This window comes from Triturus cristatus, chromosome 9 (genome assembly GCF_964204655.1).
Source record: "Triturus cristatus chromosome 9, aTriCri1.1, whole genome shotgun sequence".
NCBI classification, from domain to species: domain Eukaryota; kingdom Metazoa; phylum Chordata; class Amphibia; order Caudata; family Salamandridae; genus Triturus; species Triturus cristatus.
In genome coordinates this window covers 881,576,960-881,596,273 of record NC_140592.1, presented here as the reverse complement: position 1 = coordinate 881,596,273, position 19,314 = coordinate 881,576,960, and the positions used below count along the sequence as shown (strand labels likewise).

Sequence of the window (19,314 nt, the reverse complement as noted above, 5' to 3'; positions counted from 1 at the left end):
ATTGATGATCCTCAAGTAACAGAATCAGCAGTGTACCTAGGAATAAAGATTATGCCAGATTTGGGGAGTTTGGTAGCGAGGAACATCGAGCCGGTAATCAGGAAGGCAAGATCTGATTTTGATAGAATCAACAACTTACATCTATCATTAGTGGGCTGCTGTAATGTGGTGAAGATGATGTTTTTACCCAAAATTCTTTATTTGTTTAGGGCAATACTGTTGGAATTTAAGAAACATTGGTTGGCAACGTTGGAGAAAATAGCAAACCGATTCATTTGGGCGCATGGGAAAACTAGGAGGGCCCTCAGGTTTATGTCACTACCATGGGAGCGAGGGGCTTTGCCGTTCCTGATTTTAGAATTTATTATTGGGCAGCAGCTCTTCAATATATGAGTATATTATTTGGTACACCTCCTGGCGACGGTGAAGAGGAAACAGGGCTCCCCGATGTATATAAGTTGTTGCTCGGGGATCATGCTGAGAACTGTTTAATGAAATTTACTGAGCCCAGTTATTATAAAAAGACAAAATTTAAGACTCTCGCGGCTGCCTTCAAAATCTGGGCTGCACTGAAAAAAAGACCGGTCTTGGGAGGATTAACTACTACACCCAGCTTTATAAAAACCCCATGTTTCCTGAAATCTTTTTGGATGAAATCATGGCAGATTGGTCAGAGAGGGGGGTCCGGAAGGTTGGGGATTTAATACAGAACTAAGGCTTTCGCCAGTTTGGGGATATTCAGTCGGAGTATGGACTGGATAGAGGTAATTTTTTCAAATGTTTGCAGTTGCGCAGTTTTTTTTGTAAGAAGATGGGGGGCTTAACGGGTTTTGTAGAATCAAGACTATAGACATTATTAAAGGTAGTATAAAGGGTGTTATTAGGCTAATGTGTGCTGAATTAGTTGTACTGAAGCAAGACGATTTGGCCAAACACACGGGAAAATGGATGGAACGGGTGGGTGTCGAACCAGAGAGGTTTTTTGACTCTCTAGAATTATGCCAGACTGTTTTGTGCTCAGCTGGGCTTCAAGCGCAGCATTATAAGACTGCCTTTGCACTTTATTATACCCCGGCAAGAATAGCACTTTGGAGTGGGTCAGTAGGGACTTCTTGTCCGCGGTGTGGCGCACCTGCTGCTGACCTTGTACATATTTTCGCATCCTGCTCACGCCTTGAAAATCTGTTAGACTCTATTATGAAATTCTTAGACTTGTCATTTGGGCTGAAAGTCACACTAACCCCTGCTCTGATTCTGCTCGGAGTTAGCAGTAGTGAACTGCAAGATCCGGCTTATCAATTTCTTTTTCTCGCCATGGCTGTAGTGCGGATAAGCATTGCTTCCGCCTGGCTCGATCCGTTGACCCCTACGTTTCAGCAATGGTTTTCACGATTACTCTCATTGTTTATTATGGAAAGAGCTATCTATGAGAGAAAGTGTAAAAAGGCGAGACTGTTGGGAAGGCGTATCTGGGCTCCTTTAGCGAGGTGGAAGGATTCATAGAAAGCTAAATAACTTAGGCCTATAAGCTGAGCAGGACTGGAGGAAGTACCCGGTGGGATACTCGCCCAAACGTCCTAAAACTCTGGTGACAGCTTTATGTACGATTTATGGCAGAGCCTTGTTTAACTCAACTCCCGGATTATATTATCGCGTGGAAGTATTATTGCTCAGTATTGTATGTTTTTGTTTTCGATTATTAACTGGAGCTGGAGGTTTTGAAGGCTTATCTCCTTTATGATGCTTTGACTACTAAGAAATTTGGTTGTAACCTCACTTTATGAATATGTTTTATGAGTTCGTGCTTATCTTCAAAAAATTACAAACGGAATAAAAATAATAAAAAAAAAAAATAATAATAATTCTTCTCCCCCCTCAAACCAATATAGACATCATATGGTTTGAACATGCAGCCTTTTACAACAACTAGTTAATGAAATGTCTTTGCGTCACTACTCTTTTAGCAAGACTTCCCCGTTTCCACACGTTAGAGAGTCACAACATGTAATGTCTTTATGGAAACTATTTACTGAAGGTTTGTTGATGACAAGGTTTATATATACCTAGAGCATCAGATTTGAGACATATAGTAGTAGAATACATATTTATATGTTAATAATATACAGTAAGAAGCTGTCAATTCGACCTGAACCATTGTGTTTTTTTAATCAATTTTAGCACTTTTGCACTTTATTAGTAATTCGGGTATCAATTATTTAATTGATGTGTTGTACTGATTAATGTTGCACTAGCACTTTATCTCAGTTTTCTTTAGAGCAGACAGAATCGAAAAAATACAATCAAAGGGGTACAATAAACAAATGACATGTAGTCACATCGGCCAGAAATTATAGCAACGAAATGTAGGGGTGCCAGACCGCATTATGCAATGATATAAAAAAAAAAATGCACCCGTTCCAAACAGCAAAGGAAACTGTTTTACAATATTTATTGTTTTTATGACATTCATTTCTTGGATATACATTTTATAGTGAGCTGTATATGTCCATATACTTATATATGCACATGTCTTTTAACTTATTAAAATTATAAAAAAATTATTTCAAATTGATCACTGGGTATGCGGTCAGCATACTCAGATACCTTTATAGTATTTCCTTCATGTCTATGCCAAGGAAAAAAGACTATTGCAGCGGATCAAGTTCCGGCTGGACAGAAACGCGTTATGGCCGACAAATAAAGAAGTAACTTTTTGCACAAACCTTTGGTCCGCTCCTGCTTCCAACGAAGGATTGAAAGTTACAGTGAGCGCGGAACTTGGACATATACATATTTATGTAAATATGTGAGTGTGTGCGTGTGTGTGTATATATATATATATATATATATATATAGAGAGAGAGAGAGAGAGAGAGAGAGATATGCAAAAAGAAGCTGAGAACTCTGGGTAGTTTCCTAGTTTAGGTGGAGAGCAGCTTTTGTATACAGAACCCTACAACACCAGCAACACTCTGGATCTGCTCACCTCAAATGTCTGTTTTTCCGAGCAAAGTTTTTAAGCATAGGATTAACACTGTGCCATCCACCCCGAGCTAGAAACGGACAAAATATTTTGCCATTTCTACTCAAAGTCTTTAAGCGTAGGATTAGCACAGTACCATCCATGCCGAGCTGTAGAATGGCAAAACACTTTTAACACTAAAGGCACAGAATTACAGCTTTGAGTTGGTATACTGTAGGGATCTCCTCCACGTTCCACCTTGTAGAATCCTCTCGTGGCACTGTTCCCTTTGTGGAACATAGAAAGTGTTGCTCTGGCACTTGCTGCCTGGGAGCTGCCTTGACTGGACATATTAAATGAAGTACTTACCTTATCTGCATTTGTACTTCCTTTCATATACCATCCAAGCCGTCCTGCAATTAATAAAAGCAACCCCTAATATGTGCTTCTCTAGCATTATAGCTCTTCAGAGAGGTTTCACTTGGTCCAGACACACTCATTGACATAGAAATAAGACTAAATGCTGAAACTGCACCGATCATCGCCAACATTTAGCCTTATTTTTATTTCAATTGCTGTCCCAGTCTTTCGTTCTGAAAATCTGGTCATCCTATGGTAAGTAGTCTTCAAATTATATTTAAATTCTGTAATTTTGTTCTTGATATAAATACACATTTTACAGTTAGCACATTTGTGGAAGTCTTTGGAGAATTGATCCAACCTTGTAGTTTTATGATCTACTTTGGGTTTGGCTTTGGGTGTACTCTCTTTGATATGTAGTAAGATGTTTGATTGTGACAAATTCCATCAAAGCATTATTTAGAGATATAACATTCCACTAATTTGTAATATTTTAGAACTTTTGCCACTGTATCTTTCATATAATGTGACAAACGCCAACCTACTTTTGTTTGTTTGTTTGTAATTAGAAGAGGCTTCCTAGTAATTTGGTAATTTTGTATTTAGCTTTTTGGGACGGTATCCTCTGTCTAGAAACATTTTTATATCTTTTTTTGATAAACGAATCCTGACTACAGTTACATATCAAACGTGTGATTTTGTCCTAAAGGGATGGAGGTAATCTGAGTTCTGTGCTGTGTACTAGTTGCCCAAATGGCAGTTACCTACAAGATTTTGGACTATGGTGAATTCTGCTTGTTATACCACCATCCACAAAATATAGTGATATCGAAGATTTCTATACTATGTTCACTCTAGTGCATGGTGATTCTCATATTGCAAGTTTTATTATTTAGGTATTTAAATATTTCCTGTCACAGACCTGACATGTTCATCCATAGCATAACCACATCGTCTAAATATGTGCCCTTACATAGAATGTGCTCTGTGAATTTTGTTGCACCTGGTTTCCAGAAATAAACTCCCAAGAACCATCCCATGAAGAGGTTTACATATGAAGGGGCATATTTGGAAGTACCTTCCATGCCACCCTTAATAAACACCCACCACCTTCCCTGCCTTCCTTCCCCCTCCTACAGCTGTGTTTCCTGCTTTTAGTCAAAGCATCCAAGCAGTTCTACGCTAACATAATCTCAGAGAGCCCTATGAGCCTGGCCTGGAAGGTCTTTAAGAACGAGTTTGTTTTATCAAATGTTGTTACATCATAGCGGTGAATTAACAGATTTAGGGCCAGCTGTACAACCCTTTCAAATTAGCGCTTCGCAATTTGCGACTCTTTGCGAGTCGCAAATTGCGAGGCGCTAAATGAAATGTACAACAGCGTTATTAAACTGTTTTGTGATTCCCAATGGGGTTGCAAATTGCAAGGCTCATTAATATTAATGAGCCTCTCGCAATTTGCGAGCCCATTGGGAATGCCAGCCCTCCCAGGGATGGTGGCCTGCTGGGCTCAGCAGACAACCATGTCTGGGACAGCTTTTTAATAAAGCAGCTTTTTTTGTAAAAAAAAATGCATCCCGTTTTCCTTAAAGGAAAGCGGGATGCATTTAAAAAAAATAAAATAATGAAACGTTTTCGTTTAATTTTTCAAGGGCAGGCAGTGGTCCCTGGGACCACTGCCTGCCCTTAAAAAATATTTTCGGAGACAGTCACAAAGTGGAATGCGTCCCCTGGGGACCCCTTCCAAAATGCTACTGCATTACCACCCTCTTGAAGAGGGTGGTAATTTGTGAGTGTTTTGCGACCACAATTGCGGTTACAAAACATTCACACATAGCATTGTGAACGCAATTAGGAAGGGAACGCCCCTTCCTAATTGCGACTCGCAATTTCTAAATAGCGAGTCGTAAATAAATTGCGACTCGCTATTTAGGAATTGTACATGGCCCTTGCTGTTTATACATGCACAAACGGGTTCGCAAACCCGTTTGCGCATTCAAAAACGGTCGTACATCAGGCCCCTGGAATCTGGTAAAAATAATAAGAGGCTACAATTCGAAGCCATGCATAACAGTATATTAATGAACATGCTCGGTCTCCTGCATGCAGTCTTTCCAACTTTGTTGATGGTTGACTGATTATATACCATAACCCTTTTTTAAACGTGCTATGAGTGTTCTTTAGTTCACACAAACCACTAATGTAAACTTAAGAAACTTCATTTATTTCAGACTGTTTTTAGATATCAGCAGCCCACGTTTAGGTATGATTTTATCACGTTATTTTTGATTTCACAGCCAAGAAGTAGTATTGGATCCCTGTCTGCCGTTTGCCATTTTTACAAACCATTGTATATATGTTTATGTATGAGATGTACTTGAACTTAATTCTATTGTACTATACTGTCTAGTTTATTATTACAAAAAAAATCCACACACAAATTATATAATTTTTGAATGCTTTACTTAATACTTGATAAGTTAACTGTGTGCATAGAAAAGTCATAAAAGCTTTTGCACTTACATTACTATTTCAGTTCTTCTTAATTGAAGAAGGATTATCAAAAATACGAATAAGATGGAGTGAGGAGAGGCAGAGAGATCAAAGTGAAGAAAGTGGGAACAGTGAGATAAATTTGTTTCGAGGAACAACAGAAATGGGAGCAGGGATGCATATTGTATGAATTTAGTCATTGTTTGATTTATGTTGAGAAATACCGTTTCTAAAAATCTTCAGTAATTTGTTGAGTCTTACGCCTGATCCTGCCTTGAAACAATATCTCTAAATAGATAGAAATTACATATTGCCTGTAATAGGAGAGGAATTCCATAGAGAGAAATGCATGACAGTTAACTCAGTCAGCGGGAAGCCAGCTCACCTGTTGGTAGTGGCGACTACTCCTCAATGGTGGACGAGCGTCACTCCACTGGCTGAGAGCCAGCAGCTGAAAAATAAAACAATATTTTATTATTGTTTTATTTTTCAACTGCTGGCTGAGCCAGCGTTTGCAGGGAGGGGCCAGGCCATGGGAGAGGAGAAGTGGTTGGTGCACTTTTAAATGCCTATGTCAGTTTGGCCGGCCAAACTGACATGCCCACTTAGGTTTCTCCAACCCAGTTGTATTGCACAGCCAGGTTGGAGAAACAGCACAGACTAACTATGCATGAGCAAGCGTTAATGCAGCCTGCCCAGGAAATCTCCACTCTACTTTCATGCTTGAGAGCAGCGCAGGGATTGGATGGGGAGTCCGTGATGCTATTCTTATTAATAATCACCCCTGCCGTTTGCTTCACCCGCGACCCTCTCCACCGCCTCACCATTCTTTATCTTTGTTGGCCACCACTTCCTGTTGGCAGGTCCCTATAACTATAACTCGGAATGTTGGGTATGGATGTAATGACCAGTAGTTTACCACTGTCTTCCTCCCATTTGTCCCACTTTATGTAAATATTGCTTGTTTTTCCCATTAGGCCTTACTTCACCTATTTCCCTTTTTCTTTGGGACCACGTTCGTGCATTGGACAAGCTTTTTCACAGGTGAGAAAATACATATGGGATTCAAGCTTCTATATTCAATGTGGATTTCACGTGTGTGTATTTATCGTAGCATTAGACTGGGGACATTTTTAGTGGCGTAATCCCTCTAATATGCATAGTTTGCTGATTTAAAAAAAAAAGATTATTGCATAACTATAAAAGCAACCTGTAATTAATATTACTCAGCAGTTCATTGCAATGGGGATCACTGCTATTATGTAATTATGTGGCTGTTGATTTTTCACATAATTGTGGGTTTACCGTACTTGCACGTACAAAATAAATTTGTGCCGCTCAAACTGATCAAGAGGTACTGAAGATGGGCCACTCATGGTGCTGCGCGTTAGCGGACACTTGGCAATGGTTAGCTTGTCACCGTTCAGGTGTTACTTGCTGTATTCACGTGTTTAACTTGCACTAGTTAGGTGAATAAGTGAAACCTTAACCCAGGTAATATTAATGTAATACTAATAGAAATGAAAACACAATACCGGCACACAATGTTTCACTTAGTTTCCCATTTCTTGACAGGTAATTTTGTCAATTCAAACATGAGCAGGGCAGCGGACCCACTAGCAGGAATAACACCTTACCTGTATTTCCCCAGCTAATCAAACATGAAATATACCTGATATGTGCACTCAATATCAACACCTGCTGTCAAGGTGCGGTCTAAAACAAGGACTGTATTAATGTAAACACACAGCAAGGTGCACCAAATGACATATGGTAAAAAGAGAGGGGGTTCCAAATTGTATGTAAATCTCCTTTTTATTCTGTAAATTGTTTCTAAATTCTTGTGTAAAAGATATATGTGACAGCTAACACAACACAATTTGGTCCTCCATTGTCGCAGACTTTCATTTGCCCGTATTACAGGTAGTTGTGAGGTGCACCATTTTAGCTACTGCTTGTTCTTGATTTTTTTTCTTCATGTAGGATATGAAAAGAAATTTGGCTATGAAATGTTTGACTGACAAACATAGAGTATGAGCATCTTGTGAGGCCAGCCCTCTCCAAGAGGGTTGAAGGTTTTGGGGATAGGGGTGGACTCCAACAAGGTGTGAAATAAATAAGGGCAAACGTTGGATTTTACAGCACATACATAATGGATAGTAGGCCCCATGTCTTACACGCAGGTTGGATGGTGGAGGTAATGACATAGTCCAATGCTTCTGCTATAGTAAAAGTATTTTGCGTGTTTTGTATTGCAACTAACTATGTAGTTGCCTATTAAAAGTGTATGCTTCATTTAAAAAAAACATTTGAAACATAGATTTTAAATATAGTCAGAAGACAATGCCCATGTTCCTTTACCAGATAAGAGCTTGTACTATAAAATATGGATGATATCATCACATATCAGGCTGCTGCCATCATATTCCATAGTACCTCCAAAACATATCTGAGTGTTTTTCAGACATTCAAGGGTACTTATTTTATAATGGTGCTTATCAAGTGTTTTCTGGTCCTACTAGTAAAGTAACCCTCAATGTACCTGCCTGCCAGGCAGAATTTATACCATCTTGTAGCAAGGTGCTACCATAATTTTTCATAGTACCTCATATGGCAAAACTGAGTGATTATAACATCTGTAAAGAGATATATATATATATGACACTCACCTGTGAACAAGGCTATGCAAATAGCTGAAACGGGAAACATCCTAAACAACGAAGTCTAAATCACGGCTTACCTGAACAACGTAGTCAGAACAACGAGGAATTCCGAACAACGACGCTCCTAAACCACGACTCGGACTGAAAACAACATCGGTGATCGACTTGCGGTTTTAGAAGCACAGAATAGGTCAACAGCTACACAAGGCATCCACGTAATTTTAATTGGATTTAAGTAAGTGATATATTTTTTTTTTCCCAGTTTGTGCACATGAATTCAAATGTTAATTAGAATGTATTAACTAAACCAATAGATCTAACGTCAGCAGATTAATGCATAATCGCAAATTCACACATCTTCAGGGGCAGACAAATATTGGGAAACCCTATATCCTATAAATAAACCAAAAAGAATAATGAAAACTTTTCACAAGTATTGATCAACTCATATAATTTTGCAATATGAATGACACAGTCTGACTACCATCCCTGCTAAACAATCTCTTATTGGCAGATAAAAAAACAGTATCCACAATGTTTTTTGGTCTCTCACCATTCAACCAGAACTTCTGGCGATGGTATTTCTGTATGCGGGGGACTCTGCCTCCATTATCTTGTTTCACTGTAGTCTTTATTAAGAAGCATTACAGATCAACCTAATTATTGAGCTTTTAGGGAAACACTATTCACTGCGACATTTGAGAACACATCCTCTACTTAATTAAGGATGTGTACTAGAATCGAAAATCTAATTTGCCTTTTCTCTTGTTGCCCTCCCTCCCGCGTCGTTGCCTACCCCAGTCCCTCCCGTGTCGTTGCCTGCCCCAAGACCTCCCGCGCTGTCACCTGCCTCCTCTCTTGTCCACGCTGTCGCCTGCTGCCTATATACATATATATATTCCCCCGTTATAGTTAGTTCAGGTAACTATAACTCACGCGCCCGCAATCCACTGCTGATGACGTCACATATTACATCACTCATGACATGGTCAGTTGCATCACTCATGACATCACTGATGACATCATCCTTGTGATAGAGTGGCGGTCGCATGAGTTATAGTTATCTGAACTAACTATAATGGGGGAATTTCATTGGTTTTTTACGAGTGAAATGTCCAGCTAACTATAACATGTGTGAAACCTATGGTTTTTTAAGTGAATTTGCAAGGTTTTTTAAATGCTAATTCCTAACTATAACGTGTGTGAAACCTATGGTTTTTTAAGTGAATTTGCAAGGTTTTTTAAATGCTAATTCCTAACTATAACGTGTGTGAAACCTATGGTTTTTTAAGTGAATTTGTAAGGTTTTTTAAATGCTAAGTTATGTATGTTTTATTATATTTTTTATATATTTATTTTACACTCGTTTAAAATGTGTTTTCTTTTCTTTTAAGGTTTTTCACCGTGCGCGCACCGTGCGCGCACACCGCGATTTTTTGAAAAAAAAAAAGTTTTTTTCACTTTTCGGGGTCCTTCAACGACACCCTGACAAAGGCTAGGGGGTCAGGAATACTCTACCCTGCCCCCTTTTCACGTTCTCCACCTTTCTTTTTCCCTGTCACACACACAACACACAAAATGGCGGCCGACACTTCCTGATTTCGACCGATTCGAACGTTGACTGACATGTAACCACCAATCAGAATTACGCTCGCGCACGTTAAGGTGCGCCCACGGTGAGCGCACGGTGCGCGCTTATAGATATTTATGTGCTTTTAACTGCAATTTTCTCAGGAACTACTGAACAGATTGACACCATATATGCAAAAGGCACATGCCTGACCTGAGGACTACCTCTTTGCCAAATTTCAAGTAATTCTGTTCAGCCGTTCGGGCTGTAGCTTGGACTAAATGTCCTATGGGAAAATGCATGGGGAAAACGCGTTTTGGGAACCCCTTTTTTCTCAGCCCCCGCTTGACGAATCACCCCGAGACTTTCAGGGTAGGAGCTGAGCGGAGCTCCCCATTAGTTTTGAAAATTTCGCGAGGATTCGTCAACCGGCGCCAAAGTTATTCAAAATAGAATTTTCAGATTTCCTATGGAAACACGGTCCTAACTATAACTATCTACTGGCGACCGCCAGTAGATAATATATATGCACAAAAATAAAAGTACACAAATACTCAACAGATCCGCCCAGTATTGGCTCATTACAGCACTCAGAATACTTTGAACACTTTCTTCAACAAACTGTTCAGCGAGTGCAGTACTTACATTAGTAACAATATAGATTTGTATAAATAACCTCAAAACACTATAAGCATAATATCATTTTCAAAACTTTTCAATAATTTGTATTCCGTGCGGTTTTAAAAAATATGACTATATATTAAAATATACGTAGAATAAATTATCAATGAAATGGGTAATGAGCAAGTTAAAAATATTTAGTTGAAGTATTGTTATTACAATAGTGCCATCTATTGGCCAGTCATGAGGTGTTTTTTTTTCCGTGGTTTAGGAAGTCGTTGTAAAAAAAAGTAGTAGTGGTTTAGGCAGTAGCTGTTTAGTCACACATCCAGCTGAAACGCGTTAGGTTTGGAAGCAAGCTGCTACGAAGCGTAATAAAGTGCTGAAGAGTCTTGTCAATCCAGTGTCCGGTGTCCTTCTTTCCAGTGGAGTTGAAGGTATTGTTGGGATGTGAATGGGGTGCTCCGCCCCCATGCGCCGTGACCGCTCTAGTGAGGTAGGGCTTCTAGCGGATCAAATTGTTGATGGATGTTTAATTAAGGAAGCTTGATCCGCCCGCAGTGTCCCTGATGAAATGATGGCACGACGAAGTTCAGCCGAGTACTTCGGGTGTCGCTGCGAGGCAAGGGAGAGTGAATGACACTCGTCTTTGCTCGAAGGATTCAAAGACACACAGGTATTGCTACAAAAAAAAGAGTATAAAGGAACACCTTAAAGGACTCTTACATGAAAAAATGTGCACGTCAAAAGCACCAGTTTATTGGAAGGTGAAAGGGAAAAGATTTTGCTAAAGGCAGTTATTAAAGAGACTGTGTTCACAAGGTGCATTATGGGACTTGTATGATGTTAAGACTACAGGAAACTCAGTAATCCGACGTAGGCGTATAAAAGGATGTAGTCACACCGCAAACTCTAAAATTAAACTCACCTGTGAGAAAGGCTATGCAAATAGCTGAAACGCGTTAGGTGTGGAAGCCAGCTGCTACGAAGCGTAATAAAGTGCTGAAGTGTCTTGTCAATCCAGTGTCCGACGCCCTTCTTTCCAGTGCAGTTGAAGGTATTGTTGGGATGTGAATGGGGTGCTCCGCCCCATGCGCCGTGACTGCCCTGGTGAGGTCGGGCTTCTAGCGGATCAAATTGTTGATGGATATATATATATATATATTCAGTGAAAAAACCATAGGTTTCACACATGTTATAGTTAGCTGGACATTTTACTGATAAAAAACCAATGATATTCCCCCGTTATAGTTAGTGCAGGCAACTATAACTCACGCGACCGCAATCCTCTGCTGATGCTAATACTGTATTTAGACACTTATTTGCCCATGTCTTCTTCCATTAAATTTTAGCTATACATATATTACAAATATTTTTTTTTCATAAAGACACATATGTCATCAGCAGAGGATTGCGGTCGCGTGAGTTATAGTTGCCTGCACTAACTATAACGGGGGAATTTCATTGGTTTTTTATCAGTAAAATGTCCAGCTAACTATAACATGTGGGAAACCTATGGTTTTTTCATTGAATTTGCAAGGTTTTTTAAATGCTAATTCCTAACTATAACGTGTGTGAAACCTATGGTTTTTTCAGTGAATTTGTACGTTTTTTTAAATGCTAAGTTACTTTACGCCATTCGTGGCGTGCGTGCCCACTTAACGCAGTTCGTTCCGTGCGCGCACCCACTTTACGCAGTTAGTGCCGTGGATGGCCCATGTACGCACGATGCGCTTCGCGCACCGTGCGCACATGGAGGACATATTATGCGCTTCGTTGTGAAAGGTAAGCTTTTAAATTTTTTAGTTGTACATAAGCCATGCTCAAATGGTGCGTGCCCTGCAGGCACCATTTGCACACGGGGTGGGGAAAGTGTGGATAATTGTTTTTTTTTTTTTTTTTTTTTTTACCGTACGTGTACGGTAAGCGTAATCGGCGATTTTTCGTAAAAAAATAAAAATGAATTTTTGACCTTAGGGGATCTTTAGGGACACATTATTCAGGGCTAGGTGGTTAGGAGCTGTTTAAACAGTCCCTTTATATGTTTTTTCCCTTTGTTTTTCCTCCCCCCCTCAGAGTGCGAGAGAGAAAATGGCGGCCGCCGCTTCCTGGTTTCGAACGATTCGAATGTTTACTAAGATCTAACAGCCAATCAGAATCGCGCTCGCGCACGGCACCGTACGCGTACGGTAAGCTTACCGTAAGCGCACCGTAAGCTGGCTCAGATATATATATTGATTTAAATGCTATTTTCTCAGGAACTACTGAACAGATTTACACCAGACCTACAAAAGGCACTTCCTTGACCTGAGGACTACCTCTCTGCCAAATTTCAAGTAACTCTGTTCAGCCGTTCGGGCTGTAGCTGTGTCTAAAGGTCCTATGGAAAAATGCATGGGAAAAACGCGTTTTGGGACCCCCCTTTTATCTCAGCCCCCGCTTGACGAATCCCCCCGAGACTTTCAGGGTAGGAGCGGAGCGTAGCGCCCCACCTATTTTGAAAAATTCGCGAGGATTCGCCAAAGTTATTCCAAATAGAATGTTGCGGATTTCCTATGGAAACAGGGTCCTAACTATAACTACCTACTGGCGACCGCCAGTAGGTAATATATATATATATATATATATATATATATATATATATATATATTCAACACAAACAAATCTGAGATAATCAGAGTTTCATATTTCAAGCAAAGAAACAATATATAAGTCTTCTTATGCGTTCATCTTCTGATGTTTATTCTTATTTTCGTTGTAGACATTTACATATGAGAATCACAGTGATGCCTTCTTTTTTTCTCTCTGTGGTGGTCAGATTTACATACAAATATCACAGTAAAGCCAACACGTGTTTCGCGCACACTGCGCTTCTTCAGGGCTGTCATACAAACAAAATAATTTTTTTTTTAAACAGAAAAGAAAAACAACTTACTATAAAGCACATTCCTGATACATTATTACAAATTAACAGTTATTTAGAATTAGAACATTTTTTATAAAAGCATAATTATTAATTTGTAAACTCAAAAGCAGTATCAAAATTAGAACCGATTGTTCAATTAGTCAAACGTGCACAGAAATTCGGGTTGTCAAAAGACTATATACACATTTCCTTTGTTAAGTACACCCATTCTAATAATCCATAGTAGTGTATCGTATTTAAAATTATCCTCTCAGTTCTTATAATGGCTGGAGCATTTCTTTACCTCAGTTAAGTATTGAATTTGCTCAAGATCAAAGAAAATTGTTATTGGTTGAGATTGAGGAAATAAAGAAAGACATAGATAATCAATAATTGCTCAGAGAATACAGCCAAAAACTATGAGTTCTTAGATAAAATTATGTATTTGTATCAAGTTAAATTAAAAGAAAAAAAGAGGCTTAAATTCGCGAGAGACGAAAGAGATTACAAATATGGCAGGGTGTATACATATGCTAGAAAATTTGACGGCTCTATACAAAATGATGATAGAAACATTAAAAATCCTATTAAGAATACCACTAAAACTATAATCCTTAGTGACACTTCAAGTGCTGGTCTAAGTAGTAGCGAATCTGATACAGAACGGTCTAACATTGAGGAAACAGGAGCTGGGGCGAGAACCTCTTCTTTTTTAAGGGAACTCAAAAGAATGCGGAGAGTACAATTTCAAGCAGCAGGGAGAGATCGAGAACAGATAATGAGAGGAGGAGAGGCAGCAAAGGAGGGGGTACTAGGACCTTCCGTAGAATACAGAAACAGAGATGGGGTAAGAACCAGGTCAAAACTACAGAGGGAGACAGAAATGAGGAAATAGAAAATTTGATAGTCAATTTGTCTAGTAAATCTTTGACAAAAGCAGAAATTAATGTTCTTATTAAGGGCTTAAGTTTTGCACCGTCACATAAATGGGATGATTTGAAATCTAAAGTGGATGTCAATAGATTTGCACGGACATTGAAACTGAAGAAATATTTTTTGAACAAAACGGACATGAGAAAAACTCTTTGTATATATTAGTCAAATGTCTATAAAAGAACTAAATGACATTGGATGTCTTGTTAATTTGGATGATGAAACTAACTGTAACATTGAGGATATCGCATTAGAACTAGATATTGAAACTGACCATAGTGTACCTAGTAAATTAAGACCAAAATCTAAGTTTGTACCTCCTACGAAAGGAGAGAATGTGATAGATGTATTTACTAATCTTGTTATGAGAGAGTTTGACAAAGACATACCAAGCAAATGTAAGTACAATCTAAATAAAGATGAATTTAAAGCACTGCAAAACTTGAGTAAAGACAAAACTATTATTATTCGACAAGCAGATAAAGGGGGGAATGTTTGTGGTGTTAAACCACAATGACTATCATAATAAAGCACTAAGACAACTGAGAGATCGTGAGAGTTATGCGAAAGCAAATGTATCTCAGCTAGCCAACTCAAAAGAAACTATCCAGAATTTATTGAAGGTGTATTTAGACAAAAAATTGATAGACATCGATGAATATAATTATTTATTGGTAGATAAAGCAAAAACACCTATAATCTATTTCCTTCCGAAAATACATAAAGGTGGGAAACTACCACCGGGACGACCAATTATATCTGGTATTGGTAGTAGGACAGAACATATATCAGAATATATAGATATGTTCCTAGTACCATTTGTTAAAACTCTTGTGTCGTATATCAACGATACTAAAGATTTTTTACGACAAATGAGAAATATTACCTGGGAAAATTGAATGATTCTAGTAACTATGGATGTTAACAGCCTTTATACTAGTATTAAACACGATAAAGGGATTGAAACTGTTAAATATTTCCTGTATACCAAATCAGCAAGCTATCTTCAACATTCTAATATGATACTAGAGCTTCTATACTTGGTTCTTACAAACAATTTCTTTTTTTATAGAGGTTATTTGTTTAATCAAATAACAGGAACAGCAATGGGTGCGAAATTCGCACCTTCATACGCTAACTTATTTATGGGACATTATGAAAGAGAACATGCTTGGAGGCGAAGGGAATTTGAGGAAAATATTATCTACGGGGGTAGATTTATAGATGATGTGTTTATGATTTGGAAAGGTAGTGAAGTAAAGCTAAAACTATTTCACAAATATTTAAATACTAACAACTATAATATGACTCTTTCTCTTGAATATAATCGAGAAAGCATTGTTTTCTTAGATGTAGAAATGTACGTTTCACATGGACACATAGAGTCGAGACTTTTTCGGAAATTAACATCAACAAATTCAATATTACATGCTAAATCGGGACACCTAAGAATGCAGATTGATAATATTCCGTATGGAGAATTTCTTAGAGCTAAAAGAAATTGTAGTGAGGATATGGAATATCAAATTGTAACTAAAGATATAACTGAAAGATTTTTGAGAAGAGGTTATGACAGTAGAACTGTAGAAAAAGCTAGACGCAGAGCACAGAAAGTGACAAGAGATGAACTTTTGAATGACAGACCGCGACTAAGAGAGAATAAAAAGATGTGATTAGATATATCACTACGTACAGTGAAGGAAATGATAGGGTCTTTCATTCACTTCGTAAATATTGGGATATATTGACTTTAGATAAAGAAATTGCCCAATTTCTAAACATCAAACCTAAAATGGTGTATAAAAAAGCACCAACACTTAGAAATCTTCTGAGTCCTAGTGATACATGTCAATATGAAGTGCAGAATGAACAACAATTATTAACAAGAAACATCTTAACACCTGGATGTTACAGATGCAATCAATGTATTTGCTGTAAATATGTTGTAGACAAAGCTCAAACATTTTGTGATCATACATATAAGAACACGTATAGAATCAACTCTTTCATTAATTGCAATATGAGTCACTGTGTATACACAATGACCTGTATTTGTAAGAAAATATATGTGGGTTCATCCATGAGAAAACTGAAGATTAGATCTTAGAGCCATTAAAAACTGCGATCCTAAATATCCAATGGCAGTTCATTTCAAAGATAAACATAAACTGACTGAATTAAGAGATATCCAATTCATGGGTATTGAACAAGTTAATATTGATAGAAGAGGTGGAGACTTAGAAGCAAAACTAAGATCTAGAGAAACCTTTTGGATTAACAAATTACGAGCAGTACAATAAGGGTTGAATATGGATCGTGAAATATATACATTATTGAGTTAACTGGGACCTTAATGAGTAGGATATACATACAGCATGTAGGTAATATCTTAATATCTTAATTTAATTTCCATTGCGACTCTGTCTGTCTCATGTTGGAATGAATAAGAGAAATGCATATGTATATTCATTGATATTTTAGATGACTATAATTGGGACAGTAAGTAACTGCCCATGGATCACGACCTCCTGCGACATTACAATTAAGAAGTTGAGAATAGGTACAGTGACCTGAGCAAAATAGGGGAATTGGTGAGGTAGCTTTGATGTTGATTCTAATAAAGACCAACCATTGAGCATCCTAATTTTGGGTACGCTCTTTCATTAAATGGTCTGAGCAAGTAATAACTTTTGGGTTTTCAATTAGATTGAGGAGGAATTAACAAATTTAGTAAACTACTAACTTAATAGATTTAATACTAGTCGATTAAGAGGATATTTAAAATAGATCGTATGTATATTTGTTTTTCACTTTGGCTACTTTTTTGTTGTCCTAATTTATAGATTAAGACTAAGGACTTATGAAACAATTGTGAAATATCATGGGATTTTATGGTAGGAACATTATTATAAGATGCAACTTTTATGTTAGATAGCACAACACATAAGAACGATTAAGATTCAATGCTAGCTACCCAGGGTTCGATTCTCGGCTTAGATACTTAGAAGATGTATGGGTTTGGATAATTAACAAGATACCACAAATTGATTCCTTATGCTTTATTCATTATAACTATTTCAAGTCGAATCATATATACTTTTAATTTACCACCTTTATCATAGTATTAGTTTAAGAGTTGAAAGGGATATTTATTAAAAATACGGACCGCACTGACTTATAAGATAGCTCAAAGCAGTTAAACACTAAATCCTAATAGAGTCAACAGTGGGGGTTCGAGTTCGTGGTGAGAGAAAAAATTTAACTTAAGAATTTCTTTTTATAAATCCTTTAATTTTGCAACACGTAGTATTCAATTTTAACTTTTAATATAAATTCAAATTTTGCTCAAAAATGAATGTTTAACAATATTAAGGAGAAGAACTAATGTTGATAATAATTCATATTATATCGTATTGACAACGGCTTATCTAGAGGCCGCTAAAATTTAAACAAATTTTTCCCGCCAATTTACGTTAATTGATTGACTAAGGGGGAGTATATATAGTGGTAGTTAACACTAATGTTTTGTCTGCGGTACGGGCTGAGGAAAAGGTTAGACGATCGTCGAAATGCTGAGAGGTAAGAAGAGTTCTCTAGCATAGAAATTCTAATTTTGTTGAACTTTGATAAAAAGCATAGTCATTTCAGTGTCGATTTGACTTTAAAATATTGACAGGTCCTGTCCTATCTCGCAATTACTTTTCATAGTTATTTTTCACAGTTAATTTTCACAGTTATTTTTCACTGATATTGAAAGAATGAAGTCTTCAGTCAGCACGAAGAGTAGAGTGTACCTATAGTGTTGATTCAAATGTGAAAATATTAGCCAGTGTTCTCTAATTTTGGGTACAATTCATTAGAAGCTTTTCTGAACATACAATTAACTTAAAAAACTAAACAGATAGCTAGTTGAAACTGGATCTGCTTTGACAAGGAGGACAGCGTAGTGCATTAGATCATGGAACCAAAAAATAAATAAGCTTCTCGGGTTCGATCCTGGTATGAGGCTTAACAAACATTGGATTAAAAAACTTTTTAATAATACAAACAAAAAAATATATATATATATTTTTTATACTATGTGACACTTTTTGAGGTATGTGTTTGGCTTCGGACTATTACAGATCTTATCATGGCTCATTAGATTGAGGACTGACCAAGAATACACTCTGACTATGAAGATCTATTTTAGCTGTGCAACAACTATACATGAATAATGAGGGTGAGAATTAAGTTCTAATATTATAAGTGATTATTTGTAATAAAACAAAGCAATAAGGTAAAATCAATATATATTATTTTAGGAACCTATACTTAGAAAACGGATATTCTACTAATGGGAGAACTTTTTCCAAAATACAAGGCAAGAAGTGAGATTAGCTACTTAACTGAGGTAAAGAAATGCTCCAGCCATTATAAGAACTGGGAGGATAATTTTAAATACGATACACTACTATGGATTATGGATTATTAGAATGGGTATACTTAACAAAGGAAATGTGTTTATTATTTTGACAATTCGAATTTCTGTGCACGTTTGACTAATTGAACAATCGGTTCTAATTTTGATACTGCTTTTGAGTTTACAAATTAATAATTATGTTTTTATAAAAATTGTTCGAATTCTGAATAAGTGTTAATTTGTAATAATGTATCAGGAATGTGCTTTATAGTAAGTTGTTTTTCTTTACTGTTTTTTAAAAAAAAATTATTTTGTTTGTATGACAGCCCTGAAGAAGCGCAGTGTGCGCGAAACACGTGTTGGCTTTACTGTGATATTTGTATGTAAATCTGACCACCACAGAGA

At 37.4% G+C, this 19,314-nt stretch overlaps 1 protein-coding gene across 1 annotated transcript in view; it reads left to right on the top strand.

Moving 5' to 3' along the window:
- The window catches only part of LOC146799011 (cholesterol 24-hydroxylase-like), a 475,198-nt gene that overhangs the window by 401,263 nt on the left and 54,621 nt on the right, over positions 1-19,314 (top strand). Inside the window, exon 14 of the mRNA XM_085626406.1 lies at positions 6,793-6,859. Within this exon, the coding sequence (XP_085482532.1) occupies positions 6,793-6,859 (67 nt within the window). The remainder of the gene's footprint in view (positions 1-6,792; positions 6,860-19,314) is intronic.